Genomic DNA, 17268 nt, shown 5'->3' with positions numbered 1-17268 from the left:
CTGTACAAGCAGGTTTTTTCCAGAAGAGATCAGACTGCCGGTGTTCAGGGAAATGTGTAAAACAATTTTCAGATAAAGGCTTCCACTAGAATTTTTTTAGTCTTACAAAACCTGAATCATTCTTTTCCACCTTCTGCCTGAACTGAACAGATAAGCATTTGTCTTAGAGCACTTGGATACCAAGACATTAAATGGCTCTTAGAAGAGATTTGCAATACATCAAGGCATTGTAGGATTCTCTTCAGCTGCAAAATTAGAGCTAGGAGATAAAGTAAAATACTTGATATTATCAAGTACGATTATTCTCAGTAGCCTTTTCTAAGCATGTCATCATGGAGTTAACTACTGTATCATAGTGCTCCTGTGGATAAAGGCAGATTCAGTGTTGTGCAGGCATAAGAGTAAAATTCAAGAGAAACGAAGAAAGATTTATTCGCTTCCTTCCACAGGATGGTTCTGTCACATTTGTGTAATACAGTATTCTCTCTTGGCTTTCACTGTAAAATCTCACTTATGCATTGATCTCTTCTATGCGCAGCAGCTTACTTGTGCATGTTGTTTTCCTTTTCTGTTCTACTTTTTCCATTCCAAACCAGTCAAGAGCGTATGAAAAAAAAAACAACTAAGGTCTTTCCAAATGGTATCATACATAGAAATTTTATTAAAGCATTTTTTCCCTAGAAAATCAAGCATGGATTCCAAATTCTTTGATGTTGTTTTCCCTAACACATTACTCAGAGCCTCTTCCCCCATACTCCTTCCTAGATTCATTTTGATTCTGAGCCTTTCCAGTTCATTATCTCTTCTTCTCTTAGTACTGCCTGTTCTGAAATAATATAAGTCTAATTAGGCTTAGAACAACAGTATGGTATGTGCAGTCCTTGAGAAGGCTACTGAGCATAAAGCATAAGGGCACAGGTGATACTTCACAAGCATAAGGATAATCAATCAAAAATACATCATAGTGGAAAACAAAGAGAAGTTTCCTATGACTATCCTGAGATAAAATATTGAAATATCAACATGTCAGAGGTCTTCAAGACTGCACAGACACATTTGTGTCAGTTATAACTTCCTCGTAATATAAGCCTAGAGATACTGGTTTTGTTCACAAAAGGCTGTCTGTCATCTCAATTAAATATAAAATGGCAGGTCACTTCAGTAAGGCAGCACTTTTAATAGCTGTTTTTTCCAATATAACTGCATGTGTGAGTTGCTTAAATAGCTACAGTAATGGTAGCTATCTGAGTTAATATATCAGAACCCAGTTCTTTCTGGACTTAGAGCTACATACATAATCTATTGAAAAGGAGCATACACCAGATCCAACTTGGAACATTAACTTTTCTTTTGCTGCTGACAGTTTCACGTTGACTGTGAACTACACAGCAGTTAAAAGTTTTGTTACCTAGAGAAATCAGGCTGTCTGCCCTCATCTTCTGTTGAACATAAAGCCTGCATTCAGCATTACTTCCACAAACAGCAACCCAGAGCCATCACTCAAATACAAACGATTAAGACCAGAAGTGAAGAATTTCGACTACCTGCCACGTTTTACCAGTAAGTCTTATTCTACCCTCTGGGTCTGATTCATCTTTTAGCTATACTCATGTAAATAATGAGAAGCTTTACCAAGTTAAAGGTGTTACAACCAGAGAAAAATTGTTATAAGTAAGAATAAAATCAGCTCCCTGGTTGTGAATTTGGGGATTTCTGAAGGTAACGATACAGAGGAAGACTGCTTCATACCAAGCTTGTTTAAACTCATTTAATTGCTATCAGACTACAAAAATGAGTACCAAAACATGTCAGACTATACTGTCACTTCATGTATGAAATTCTTATTTTGAGTGCCAATAAAACTTGATGCATTTAAAGTCAGATCTCCTTACAAATTTCATTAAACATAAATCACAAGTAACTTACATAAAATATGTACAACACATAATAATAGCACAATCTAAAGAACAGCATCAGCAGTTTTAAAAACTTGATTTTTTAAAACTCAACCTAGGAAGATAGGAAGATGTACTCATCAATAAAAAAAAAAAAATCCATGTAAGTAATTATTTAGTTGAACAGTGCTACCATCAGATTTTATGTAATCTCCTATCATAAATCTCTGGAAATTTCAAGCAATGATAGTTCAATAAGAGTTCCATGACATAGGAAAAGTACAAGTGTCTTTAAAGATCTTGCTCAGTCACTATTAAAGTAGGGGCTGTTAAGAACTGGTACAGGAACTCTTCTCTTTTGGCAGGGACATGAGCATTTTAATGCCATATGGTTGCAAAGTACAACCTGACAGTCTGGCATAGTTCCTAGGCCAATGTAAACTGAAGGATCTCCACTGACTTCAGAAGAATGTGTGAATTTATATTACTTGGAGAGCCATCTATTTATTCATAATTTTAGATCAAATGTCATTACTATTATTAGAAAAGGTCAAACCAAGAGTCTATGTAATAAAAGAAAAAAATGTAAACAACCATGCAAGGATAAAACACACATTAATGAAAAGTGTACTCTGGACCACTCATGGTTTAAGTTTCAGAATCAGACACCTGAAACTTCAATTTTAATAAATGTTCCTATCCAGTCTTTCTTTCCAAAGTATGACACAGTTCTTTCATTTTTAAGAAATGTGCTTATTACTGTGATTGTGATACTAACACGGCTGCCTTGCTGCTGCTTTCTTATCAGTTTTCCAGTGTATGGAAGCTTTTTAGAACTGCCTTGACAAATTTGCATAATCACAACACAACTCCATGAAAATATATTTACCTAAGAACTACAGAACAGATTTATAAAGGAATTTAGACATCTGGTGCCCTCTGTTAGCGCTTCACTCTATCACTTTAAGTGCTAATAAATTAAAAAAAAAAAAATACATTGCACTGTTATCTAACTCTGTCCCAGTAGCAGAGGTATTCAAACCACTTACCTTTGGCAAATAATTTGGGCCTAAGCAGAAGGCCTCACGATGAAAGTAGAGCCTCCAGGGAGCTATTCAGAGTATTTAGGTTAAGAATTTAAGTACTGCCCAAATACTCTTTATCCTTTCCATAATGACCACAATTATATCATTGGCCAGGAACAAATATGCCTGTGTCAGAACACCGCTGATGCCAAGTGAGAGCCACAAAATAGACCTTTCTATATATATTTCAATATATTGCTGCAAAAGACAAATCTGGTCAAAGAAGCCTAAGCATGCACAGCCCAATTTCTCATCTCTCTGGACAGCTCAGTGGACATAATGTTTCCTAGAGATACAACAGAGCCAGCAAGTCTTTTTTTGGAGGCAAGTCTTGCCTCCAAGTTTATCTTTTATATTTTTTTATATTGGGAGATAGACTTGCCTTCAAGTCTATCTCCCAAAGAGTACCCACTGCCAATAGTCAACTGAGTGTTCAGTAGCATAAATCTGTTCCACCTGAAATATTTGTCATAGCAGAAAGTGTTATCCAATGGACTACCTTTAACAACACAGATGAAAGCTATTTTTCTTTTGTTCTTATCCTTGCAAGCACAAAGAGCTCACTTCTGAATCCAAACTGATATTTTAGCAGCATACTGGAAAAACTCCCAGCATTTGCTACATGAAAAATCACATGAAGATAAGGTTGCTCTAATTACCTTTCACAGAAAATCACGGAATCACAGAATCGCTCAGGTTGGAAAATACCTTAAAAATCATTGAGTCAAATCACGACCTAACCAAACTACTCTAACTCTAACAACCCTCCACTAAATCATGTCCCTGAGCACCACATCCAAATGGCTCTTAAACACATCCAGGGATGGTGACTCAACCACCTCCCTGGGGAGCCTATTCCAGTGCTTAACAACCCTTTCTGTACAGTTTTTCCTGAAATCCAACCTAAACTTACCCTGGTGCAACTTGAGGCCATTTCCCCTCATCGTGTAAACTGTCACCAGTGAGAAGAGACCAACTCCACTCTCGCTGTAAGCACCTTTCAGGTATTGGAAGAGAGCAATAAGGTCTCCCCTCAGCCTCCTTTTCCCCAAACTAAAGAGCCCCAGTTCTGTCAGTCTCTCCTTGTAGGGCATATTCTCCAAGCCCTTCGTCAGCCTTGTTGCCCTTCTTCGGACCTGCTCCAGCACCTCAACGTCCTTTCTGTACTGAGGTGCCCAAAACTGAACACAGTACAGGGGCAGGATTACTTCCCTAGTCCTGCTTACCACACCATTCCTGATACAAGCCAGGATGCCATTGGCCTTCTTGGCCACCTGGGCACACTGCTGGCTCATATTCAGCTCAAATATTCATCAGTACACCGAAGTCCCTTTTCGTCAGGCAGCTTTCCAGCCACTCCTCCCCAAGCCTATAGGGTTGTCTGGGGTTGTTGTGACCAAAATGCAGGACCCTTTAGTTCTCTTCATGTTAACAAGACATGCCATGCACTTGCAAGATCCCCTTCTTAGAAAACTCATCTCCCTGACCTTTTCTGTTACGTCACATCACAATTTGCATTCAATACTATTCATGCAGTGCCATCTTCTCCCCATGAATAAAGCTGTAGAAACTTTTTCAGTCTCTGAGGCCTACTTTGCACCACATTTTACTATTGAGACCTTAGGCTATGTTTCTGTAGAAGTCCATGTATTTTTTTTCCCTCTTCCACCCTCCCCCATTTATATGTATACACACAGATCGTTGTTTGTCTTTTCAACACTTGGTCCTATTGAAACTCAGACAAATTACTTTGGCCCATCAACCCAGTCTATCCAGGTCCCTCTGTAGTGCCTTTCTCCCCTCAAGCAGATCAACCCTCCCTCCCATCTCGGTGTCGTCTGCAAACTTACTGAGAGTGCACTCAATACCCTCATCAAGATCATTAATAAAGATGTTAAATAGAAGTGGCCCTAGTATCAAGCCCTGGGGACACCACTTTTGACTGGCTGCCAACTGGATTTAACTCCATTGCCCACAGCTCTTTGGGCCTGCCCATCCAAACTGTGGGGAGCCAGCTTCTCCATGAACATGTTGTGGGGGACAGCATCAAAGGCTTTACTGAAGTCCAGGTAGACCACATCAACAGCCTTACCTTCATCCACTGAGCGGGTCACCTTGTCATAGAATGAAATCAGGTTTGTCAAACAGGATCTACCATTCATAAACCCATGCTGACTGGGCCTGATCCCCTGGCTGACCTTTAACTGGTCCATGATGGCTCCTGAGATTATCTGTTCCATAACCTTCCCTGGCACTGAGGTCAGACTGATAGGTCTGTAGCTACCAGGATCATCTTTCTGGCCCTTTTTGAAGATGGGCATCACATCTGCCAGCCTCCAGTCTGCCGGGACATTCCCAGTTAGCCAGGACTGCCAAAGGATGATGGAGAGTGGCTTGGCACCCACATCTGCCAACTCCCTCAGCACTCTAGGGTGCAATCCATCAGGCCCCATAGAATTGTGAGCATCCAGCTTTTGGAGTAGGTCCAAAACCATCTCATCGTGGATCATGCAGGGCCTATTCTGTTCCCCATCCCTATCTATCAGCGCAAGGGGCTGTTTCCAGGGAGTAACAAGTCTTACTATTAAAGACTGGGGCAAAGAAAGCATTCAGTACCTCAACCATATCCTGATCCTTGGTCACCAAGTTGCTGTCGGTGTCCAACAAGGGATGGAGATTCTCCCTAGCCCTCCTCTTGCTGTTGATGTATTTATAGAAATATTTATTGTTATCCTTTATCTTAGTGGCCAAGTTCAGTTATAGCTGGGCTTTGGCTTTTCTAATTTTCTCCCTGCACAGCTTCACTACGTACCTGTAAACATCATAAATAGCTTGCTGCATCTTCCAGAGACCATAAACTTTCTGCTCCAGAAAGGTGCAGAAAAGCTGTTACACTTGGTTTTAGCATTGTAATATGCATTTCAATCAGAAGACTTTATTATAATTGCCCTGTTTCTTGCTCACTGAACTCAACTCTTCTGTCTCTTGCTTGGGTAAAGAGGGGAGCACCTAGGTGTCAGTTGTTTGGTTGAGCTGAAGTACCTGCAAGGTCCATATGGCTTCTGAAGTGATTACTCCAGAGGTCACACAGCACCACTGTGTCATGAAAAAGCCAGATTCTGCAGGCTTTCCTGAGTTCTCGGTTTTTAAAGTCACCTAATATGTAAAGTCATCAACCAATAGAAAGTACATTCATATTTATGAACAACACAGTGCATGTGATTACAATGTTGTGGATCCTATGCACAGCAGCTGAACACTGATTCTCAATTTGACAGGCACAAAGCTTGTATGGGATTCCATTGGTGAAGAGACAGCTCATGGAATCACTGCTTAAGACCTAGAGAGTGTGGAAGGACACAGTGCTTGTTTCAGATGTTTGTTCAGATATAAGGACTGATTCCTGCAACTTTCAGTTCATATTCTCAACCAATTTAAGCGGAAATTTTTTAAAAGAGATAACCAAGAACTCCAATTTATTATGCCCCGACCATCTCATTAGCTTATTTCAAATCCTATACTTAGAACAGAAAGAAGTGGCAGCACATCACATTAACTATAGAAGGATCAATCTGTCAGATTATAAGAAGAAAATTACTATCCACTTAAACGTATAACTATTTCGCTTGATTATGGCCACAGGTCATTGTGGAGGGAATGTGAAAATGAGAAAGTATTGGAAAGAAGAGGGTAAGAGGCCTATCTAACAAAACTGATTGTGCTTTTGCCATGAACAATGAAAAACATACATGCTGTTTCATAGACAGATTTGGAGACACTGCAATGTTCTGAGATTTCAATGGAAAAAGAGAGAAAAAAAAGATAGTTATGATTACCAACAAAAAATGCATTTTTTTCTTGAACCAGATTCATACTGCTATCCACGGTACCTATAAATACAGCAGAGGATCTACAAAGAACCTATACTGTTCTGAAATATGAAATAACTTTGGAAAGCAAAGTAAAAGCCAACTAAAATCGCATTAAACATTTATGCCAAGATATCACAATCTTCTCTCTTCCTCATAAGCAGTGAAGACACAGTTTAGGAGTTGGAATTATGTAGACACAATCGTACTAAAAAAAGGCCTGCTTAACATTTACCTATTCTGTAACACTACTAGAAAACACCATGGGGGTGTTTAGCGATTCTATACATGTATTGCATTGATACTAAGTTGCCACCTGAAAATTCATCATTAGAAAGTGAATTGCTATTTACAACCAGATGTTGGACAGCCCTTGCAGTATTTACTCTTTTCCATGAACTGTGTGTAATCAATCATTCAAAGAACTTACCCTGCCAGCATAATGCATAACAGTGAAGGTAGAGCCCTGTTCCTTTGGTGCAAGGTTGCCATTTCCATCTTTTGTGGAGGAATACACTGTATTTGTGTCTGATGTATCCAGGTAAGACTGAATCCGTTTAGAAAGACTCTGTTCCACTGACCAATTAGATTGGCTTTCTTCATCTAGCATCGACAAAAAGCCTGATGGTTTCTGAAATGAAAAATAGACTTTTCTGTTTTTATGCAGCAGCATTCGTTGCTTGTGAAATAAAGCAGCTTGTAATTTAGCAAGAGAAACATGTAACGCATCATTTTATGGAAAGAAAAGGAAAAAGAACAATATAAATATTCTGTTAAGTCTCCAAAAGAAAATTCTGCAATAAACATAGGGAATAATATTTCATTTGCCAAAAATGATAATCATTGCTGATCTTTTAGGAAACTGATTGGGCTATGTTCTTGTTAGAAATTTTACTCCAGAAAATAGCTCCAGGCCCAAAGAAAACTGTCAAACTCATAGCAGAGACTGGTCAGTACTATAGCTGCATCCAGGACGTGGCATGATATGCAGATACTACATGTGAATCCATGTGGGCAATGACTTTCTGTTACATCTTCTTCAACTCTAGATTGTGACAAAGCTATTAGCCCTCAAGTTTTAAGAGCAGTTATAATGACCCTCTCTGTGGTTTCCTTAGGCCCACAACTTTCTCAATAGATTCATAAATCAGAAAATACAGCAAAGCATTGTATTAATCTGAGATGTGGAGTATGTATACAAATACAAGTGATATAAAGTGAATCTGAAGACTACCTGAAAGAAAAAATCCAAGGCTGCAGTATGGTTTGCAGGAGAATACACAGCTTCTATGGTAACTCCTTCTTGTACACATTCTGTTTGCTCTTGTAGGAAAAGCACTTCATTGATATACTGGTGTATCTTCTCATTGGTCATATTGACACACAGCTATTGCAAAACAAAGAAAACATGAGGATTAGAAGTCTACTGGATAATTAATTGGTGTAGGCTTTACTGCAGATTTAATATTAAATTTGATGAAACGCCATTTCACAACATATTATCTCTCTGTAGACCACTGATTAGGAAGACCAAGGGAAATTTACATTTTAACAGCTATTAGTATTAAATTGGGAATAAACAGTTTTCTGTTTGCATAGATCATTGTGAATTCATCATAAGAATCATCAAATACCACCCCTAACAAACAGTGCAAATTTATTTGAATTCTACTGATGGAAGTAGAGCAACTTTAAGTATAAACTGTTATGCTTAATATTCTTCTGCTGTATATATTCAGGGAGAGTATGCAGATGCAACGTGCTTTCTGAAAAAAATATCTCCACATTTGCTTAAGATCCTGATTATGTAGTTATTTTAGTATTAGCAAATATGTTCAAACCCTGCTTCCACATAGAAGAGCACTGAAAGAACTCACTGGGTTTTGTTCAAATAGATCACATAAAACACCTAGAAATACTAGATGACTCTCTCCGTTTTATTGATATGCTAAGGGAAAGTTGGCAAGAAGACAGTCTTCAATAGAAAAGTTCAAAGTCTGTGGAGATAAATAATATTAAAAACTCTCAAATATTTTCTTTGATTGCCTTTTAAGAGTTGTGGTGACACTTCCAAAATAAATAGTTTAATACAAATCTTGTTTCCAATTACAAACAGGTGAGGGTTGAATCAGCTTATTCCAGGACCTTTTGTACTTTATTCAAAGTTCATAATCTTCAAAGAAGTTCAATAACTTTGTTGAATAAATTTTAAACTATTTTATTTATATTAAAATGGAAATTCTAGTGGGAAATTCTAAAATCTCCTCCAACTATCAATACAAAATTAAGAAAACAGAAATTCTTAGAGGGCTGGGAGACACTTTATATGAGGAATGATGCAAGGAACAGCTGCACAAAGTCTCTTTTAACATAAAACCAGTCACATATTTGTTTTGGCCATAAACTATACCTTCCATGAACAAATGGTATAAAAGCAATTCCACCAGCAAGTCATGTTAAAAAATATGTAATATTTAGATCAGACATAAATGTAAAGGCTTAAAAACCAGGTAAGGGAAAAGAAAATGAGAAAAGAATAATATCTGTCTGAATTTTCCATCAACTCCTCATGCTAGAATAGCCACCCTGCACTTGTTCTGCAATGAAGTAGGTTACTGTCAGCAACTATAAGAAGAAATAGAACATGAAACACATTTTGTAACCACGTGTCTGTTACTAATTGCCTTTACCAATGCATGAAAGTGCAGACAAAAGACAGCTTCAAATAATACCACTGTTTTTGTTTTTGTTTTTTTTTTTAAAGCAGGATTTTTGACTTATTTTGTTACCAATGAAAGTATAAAGTTGATTTCTATTATTTAGTTATTTTATGGAAAGAGACAGCTTTTTAAATTTTGTGTCAGGCAAATATACATTTTGCCACTTGCTTTCCAAATTCAAATTCTAGTTCCAAAATCTCTTCAGAAGACTCTTAACATTATTTTAGAAAGCATATATAACGTTACAAGCTTGTACTTCACAGGACATGTAAAGCTTTGACATGACACATGCCATGTGTATCTATATTTGCAAATGAGATCTTTAGAGAGCCATTTAATTTCACAATTAATTAACTTTACCCTAAGAGAAGCTGACAAAATCCCCATAAACTTATAAACTGACTGCTCTATCTAGCAGTGGTTGCGAGCAGCAGCTCTGCGGAACGAGCACCAGGAGAGCAGCCAACGGCTGCTGAAAAGCAAAACACTCTCATCATATCTTTCCCCATTTCAGTGTTTTATACATCCCACAGGAAAAAGATGATAAACGGAAGGTTTTAAATTAAATGCTTGAAACAGGTTGCTGTAACAATTACAGCAGCTGAAATGTAGAAAATTGATGAAAATGAACACAGCTACCTTTGCTAACTCATCTTCTTTTGGTCTGTCATATGAGGTTTATAAAACAATGACATGTTTCCTGTCTAAAGGTATGAAAAATTGAGAAAACCACATGTACTTAATTTCACCCATGCAAACTAGATGGAAATGTAGCAGTAATGATTTTTTATCTAAAATAAATGTCGTGGGAGTACCTCTAAGCATTGCATGCTTGTTTAACTTTACAGAGTTACTCAGCATTACCGATGATGCTTCTTGTCATTAAATATGTTTAAACTATTCTTTGCATGCCTCTAATTGACTCCATTGTATGTCTCTTCAGTAGAAACCTTCTGTTCCACATTCCTTTCTAATCCTAACTCACCCTCATATGTAGGTGAAGAAAAACCCCACACAATGTATGTGTCGGAGTCTTCATTAAAAAGTACTTCTAGGATATTACAAGGAAACAAAAGAAAACAAAAATGTCAAGTTCAAGTCTTTAAACAAACTGAACTTGAAGTAGCATGGAAATTGCAGTATTTGGAAAAACACAGAGTGCCATTTGGTAAAATTGGTAGATTTTCACCACATTATCTTAATCTCTCTTTCTTTACTGTATTTGGCCAGTAAGTACTATTAAGCATACTCAAAATGAAAATTAAAGTAGAATATGATACTGTGCTCCAAAGACAGAAAAGCACCTATCATTAATGTTTTGGGGTTTTGTTGTTTTTGTTTCCTCGCTCCTCACTGTATAGAAAATAACATCTGAAAAAGCATAGCAAAAAAAAGATAAGAGAGAAAACTTGGTGACTGACAATCAGTGGGGGACCAACTGATGTAAACACCCTCTGCAAAGCTTATTTACATCCTTTGCTTGTGCAGAAGGATTAGCTCTCTCAAGGGATGTGTATTCAGAGCACTGAATAAAGCTTACACCTGTCATATCAACCCATCTATCAGACCGTATGTTATTGGCCAAGATGATGGAACTATGACGTCAAGTTTAATTTGTAAAGACGTGCTCCAGCTTTTCTCAAAAACATGATTCTGAGATAATGGAAGGCTGAATTATCTTCTGTTTACTAAGACTGGATACAGAAAACATTTTTAGACCTAAGGGTAGGTAATCACTCATTTCTCAGAAGTATGTTGGTTACTATTCCTTCTTGTATCCACTACTCTAAGAGAAAAAAAGACATACATATATACACATATATACATACATCTATTTTCTCTTTTACTACTTTGTGTAACAGTTCCTGCATTTCCACAGTTTTTGTGTAGAGCACCAATTTGAATAATTTTAATGAATGTATAACACCAGAAATTATTACATTTCTTCCTTTGCTTTTTAGAGGCAATAGAACCTAATACAGAATTATTGTGTTCCATGCAGAATCAACACGAACTCATAGTGCTTCTGACTCTGTCAGAAGAACTTGATTTCACGGGAAATTTATGTTTCTTGGGCAGCCTGGTCTAGTATTAGATATAGGTTGGCGGCCCTGCACATGGCAGGGGGTTGAAACTTGATTATCCTTGAGGTCCCTTCCAACCCAAGCCATTCGATGATTCTATGAGTGTGCTATGTAGGTCAGTTAGAAAGTAATGCCTCCTATTAATTTCCACAGAAACTGCAATAGATATAAAGAGCACAATAACACTGTTTGATAGACTAGATTATCAGCTAAAAATCACTCTTTTTCAACATTTTCACTAGCATTAGCTATGCATTTTCACCAGCAATGAACAAGAGCCTGTATGCTACAATCACAAAAATCTGCACCAGTGGAGATGACCTACCAGTGCTGTCACCACTTCTGAAACACACTGTCCACCACCTCACTGTACTCACATCCATTGTTTGGTCTCCAGTATCTCCAGGTGTGACAGTGGATGCCATTCTTTCCACATGGAGGAGTTCAGTGACACACCATTGCTCCACCTACACTTCCATGTCAGACATCATTATGTCAGAGTGCCCCTCTGCTGCCATCTGTCACACAGCAACAATGTGTAACGGAATACTGGTGGGAACGTTCAGCCTCTACTGCCATACCACCAATGTCTGTCTGACATTGTGGGCCAACATAATAAAATAGGAGGCATTACTTTCAGAGTAACTCTCATATATTAATATTTTGTTATGCATAGTTGCTACCTGAAAGTCCTTCCACAAGAAAGAGTCTGTAAAGCTCTTCCATAAAGGATAAAATTTCAGTATAAACTGGAATATACATCCTCCTGATTTTGAACACACAAGAATATTAAACAAGCAAGGAAACTAACAAGGTAATAAACAGTTCTTTCTTTGAAGGAATCTGGACTTAGACATCCACACCACTTTTTTCCCTCCTACTGCTGGTCAGCAATATTGCTGTTATGGGATGTAAGGGAGTGCTGCTGTGAAAAAGCAAGAAACCAGTTAAGAAAAGACCTTGGGCAGCATTTCACCTATCAGAAACTGAATCTGTCTGGGAGTCCAAATTTTTAGATAAAGGATTTTATTTTCAGCTTCAATGTGTCTACTGTAAAAGAAAAAAGAAAGAAAAGAAGTATTTTAATGTTGGATACATGGTGAGCATACTGAGGTAGCCAACCTTAAAAAAGACTAACACTGATTTTCCAGTGGCTTTCTGGAGCACTGGGCAGATAACAGCATTCTGCCCAAATGAAACAAATGTGAGCAGAATGAATAAAGTACAAAAAGGAACAGTACAGGGAACAAGGCTACAGCATGACAAAAGCCACAAGGAATGAAAGATTCTCAGAAACTGGGTCGGGGAATGAATTATAACACAGGGTAGTCAGGCCCCTGAGGGCACTAATTCTTATGGTCCTGCTCAGTTTCTGGGCCCTTCCCCATGTTCATGTCCTGTCCCTGTCCTAGAGGCCTCGTGGCAGTGGCAGTTTCCAGACATTTCTCTCACTGCTCCTGATGGAATCCCAGCCCTGACTTACTGCTTGCTGCCTCACTGCTAGTGGTGGTCCCAGTTACTGACCCTGGCTCTGCCTACCATGACCAGACCTTGCGTGACGGTGCCCATTAGGATGGGCATGGCCAGTTCTCTGGTACCAACAGAGCAGCTGGCTCTCGCTGTTCTCTGATAGGGATATTAAAACTTTCCTGTGCATGGAGGCTAGCTGGACCACATTCCTGTTCCTCAAGACAAGTAAAACCAAATAAGATTAATTTTTCTGCATAAAATTAAATATTGCAATACATTTCAGATTGCCTTGCTGCAGACGCTTGCGTACTGACCTCCCATCTGCTATCACTGAAACTGTAATGACCGTAGGAAAGTTAATTAATGTAACTTTTACCTATTCATGTCCATCTATCTCTGTAACAGGCAACATGAACTTACATTTAGATAGCTAAAAAAAGGCTTATGGATGAGGAAAAGTAATGTACTTTAAAAAAATATTTCATTATGACCGTTTTGGCTAGAGAAGGTGACATGACAAAATCAAATAAAGACTCAGCAAAGTTAAGTAAAGAAATAATTAAAAAGACTTACTAAACCTAGTAATAAATGCAGGCAAAAATTCCTGTGAACACAGCCGAGTTGTACAAGCTCTTTTGCCTCACTGTAGTGACACTGAAGTGAAGCCTTGAGTGGAGCAGGCAATGCACTGTGCTCCAGGAGCCAGCTGACCACTATGGTAAGAGAAATACAGCACCGAGCTGCCACAGGAGACATCCTTCTCTACTATTGCATGCACTTTAATAGGCGTAGAGTTGAATGAGAGTCAAGAGACACTTGACTGTTTCAGCCCTGACTCAGATAAATCACTTACATTTCCTATAAAAAGGAGGTTACAATTTTTTCTGCAATTCATAAGAGTTCTACAGATGCAAAAGACCATGCAAGAGCTAAATATATTACTTAGGAAGAGCTAAATATTTTTTCAGTTTATCACTTGACTTAGACAACAGAGAGGAAATACTCTACTAGAGCCCCTTTTACTTAATTATATTATTGATTTTTTTATCATCTTCCACATCTACAGACCATGATTACTCTGAGTTTACACATGGGAAAGAAGTGCTACTCTTTCTACTCTACCATCTGGTTCCTCTGATATAATAAACATAGAAAGAATTAAAGGAAAATGGTGCAACTTCATCCACCTTCTCTCCTGCTTATTGCTTGTATTCATTTGACATGAGTTCATTTGTGTTCTCTTGCAGTCAGAGAACACAGTGCCATAATGATATAAAGAACATAGCAGCATTCCTTATCTGCACTATTTGGAGTTGTGCTGTGAAGGACTATGGATGAGATCTAACTTAGCTTTAAACACTATCAGAAGAATGGCAGATTTTTTCTACTTTTAAAGAAGTGCACATTAAGCAGAAAATAAATAAATAAATAAATAAGCAGAAAAGTTCCTCTCAAACAAGGGTCCTAAGAAAACACTGAAAACTGACATTGCTATTTTTCATAGAGCACTCATGTTTCCTGAAATGATTGCAACACATCTGACCAGAGAATCAAAGAATGGTGTAAGCTGGAAGGGACCTTCAAAGATGATCTGGTCCAATCTTCCTGCTCAGCCAGGGCTACCTAGAACAGGTTGTCCAGGACCACGTCCAGAGGGTTTTCAGTGTCTCCAAGGAGAAGACCTCATCACCTCTCTGGGCTCTATCACCCACACAGCTCATAAGAGCTTCCTGGGCTTCAGAGGGAGCCTCCTGTGTTCTGGTTTGTGCACACGGCCTTTAGTCCTGGCACTGGGCACCACTGAGAAAAGCCTGGCTCCAACCTCCTTGCACTCTCCCTTTATGTATTTGTACACATTGCCGAGATCTTCCTGAGCCCTCTCCAGGCTAAGCAATCCCAGCTCTCTCACCTCTCACAGGAGAGGTGCTCCAGTCCCTTCATCATCCTCATGGCTCTTTGTTGGTTTATTTTAAATGTTCTATTAAAATGTCTACCAACTGATTTGAGTCAGCAGAAAGATTCACACATCTTGGAACATCCCCAGAGTGCAGCAATCAGGGGTTATTATTCCTTCTTGAAAAAATATTACAACTATTTTCATGAAAGCGGACAAACAGAATGCCTTGTCTTGCACTAATTTGAAACCAAAGGTTAATTTCTGCCAAATTACTTTTGAAATGTCATTTTCAAATATGTTAATCTAAATGTAATGAAAAAATAATTTTTACAGCTCCTACACTGTTCAGCTGCTAGGCCCATTTACTGTTAACGTTCTGCAATCACAGGCCTTGACACTGGATGTGTTTGCAGACATGATGCAATGCTTTGCATGAGGACCATATCTGGGCTGCAAGCCGGTTTATCAACAGAGTTAACGAGCCCAGGCAAGATACTGAGCTAGGCTAGACTGCTGCACAGCTCCTGAGTGCAGGCAGTTTGGGGTATGTGCGTCCGCGTGATTACATTGCGCCATGTGGAGATACAATCTGCTTCTGTTTGCTGATACTGCAACCTATCGCTTCAGGAATCTGATGTGTTAACCACACTAGAGAGTTGATATGAAAACGAACTTTGTAATTCCCTCACCACCATTCTGTCTTTTAAGGAATGCAAGTCACTAGTTTCTGATGTAATGACCCACACTATTTCTCAATATTACTCAATAAAACCCACTCAGTCCAAGTGGGGGGACAGTCAGTGTCTCCTGATACATACTTGTTTATTAAAAAATACAATAATAATTCAAAGTTGACTTTGAAATTACCATGTTTACTATGAAGAAATATGAAAACTACTTTTACTCATTTTTCTGTTGGGCTCATCTCAAGCAACCTCTGCAGTGTTGCTAAGCAGAAAATGATTTATCTTTGAAAACAGAATTCATGGTATTTTTTGTTATACTAGTCACAGAAGTTAAATGTATTTAATGACAGAAAACAACGCAGAAAAGAGTTAGTAAAAAAAAAAAACCACAAACCATTAAGTCTCAAGGTGCACTACTCTCTTCTGAGATTCTTCTAAAATGTCTGAAATATCTTGTGCTAGTTAATCATTAGGTGTAATGGGATTAGTTTTGAGTGTGGACATATCCTTACTCCATCAGAATGCTTTCTATTTTTCATTTTATGTTTTTCCCCAAAGAAGATACTCTCACTGAGTAAATGGCTATGGATATTGGCAATCATCTTTAGGCCAGCAAAGCTTTCAAGCTAGGCAGGACTGTAACAGCAAAAACAGTTTTGTGAGAGGGGAGCTGGAAATATGTTATTGTATTCTTAAATGCTACTTTGAAGACAAAAGTAAGCTCACCTTTTTGTGCTTTCAGACTTTTGGAAACTACATCCATGTAAATATGCTACACATACTGAACTAATGTGGCATGATGACATCCATATCATCAGAAAGTTGAGCCATAAAACAATGGATTAACTGAGATAAAGGGGCAAATTCTGATTTCAAACAAGAATAGGTCCTTTGTTTTCTTCTTCCTATTGCTCTGATTTTCTTCTGCTGTGTAACAGAATGAATGAACAACAGAACAAAAACTTACACGTCTCTTTCTGCGTGTAGTGTACAGTTGCTAACGTCTTCTGGAATATGCACTTGACAAGAGCTTTGGTGTTCATGGAGTAGTGTTAAAGGTAAGCAGTTCCACAGTTTTCAAAAAATATTTCATATTCAAAAGTATTTTTAGGCACTCATTGAGCTAAAGTTTAATTTATTTTCCATGGATGTAATTCAACTTTTAAAAAAGTCTTACGTTGAAAAGTCACGAAGAGATGAATCTGCCAGTAATAGCACTTCAAAAAATGGAGCATTTTCGTTCTTTTCTTTTTTCTCTGAGGCATCTGAAGACCTTTTGGTCTTTATCCCAATCCAGCCTATTGTCCTCCTACTCACTGACCTAGCTGAAGGATGGTTTTCATAAGCATGAAAATAGACAACACTAAGTACTCTCCTCAGGTTGTCTTTCAATGCTGTTACTACCCCTCTTTCAAATCATTATGATAGATATTTACCAGATTCTTTTAAAATGATGAATAACTCTGTAACTCAACAAAGTCAGGGTTTTAATTCAAACCCATACATACACATAGAGAAAAAAATATTCTATGAACAAGTTTTTTCCTCCTTGAAATTTATTT

At 38.1% G+C, this 17268-nt stretch overlaps 1 protein-coding gene across 3 annotated transcripts in view; it reads right to left on the bottom strand.

Annotated features, from left to right (window-relative positions):
* The window catches only part of MYO16 (myosin XVI), a 366647-nt gene that overhangs the window by 97163 nt on the left and 252216 nt on the right, over positions 1–17268 (bottom strand). For all 3 annotated transcript variants that reach the window (XM_004938536.5, XM_040662650.2, XM_416950.8), the window contains exons 22-23: positions 8084–8236; positions 7280–7480 (exon numbers count right to left, since the gene is read on the bottom strand). In XM_004938536.5, the coding sequence (XP_004938593.2) occupies positions 7280–7480; positions 8084–8236 (354 nt within the window). The remainder of the gene's footprint in view (positions 1–7279; positions 7481–8083; positions 8237–17268) is intronic.

This window comes from Gallus gallus, chromosome 1 (assembly GCF_016699485.2).
Source record: "Gallus gallus isolate bGalGal1 chromosome 1, bGalGal1.mat.broiler.GRCg7b, whole genome shotgun sequence".
Classification (NCBI taxonomy): Eukaryota; Metazoa; Chordata; class Aves; order Galliformes; family Phasianidae; genus Gallus; species Gallus gallus.
This window is presented reverse-complemented; position numbering and strand designations above follow the sequence as displayed.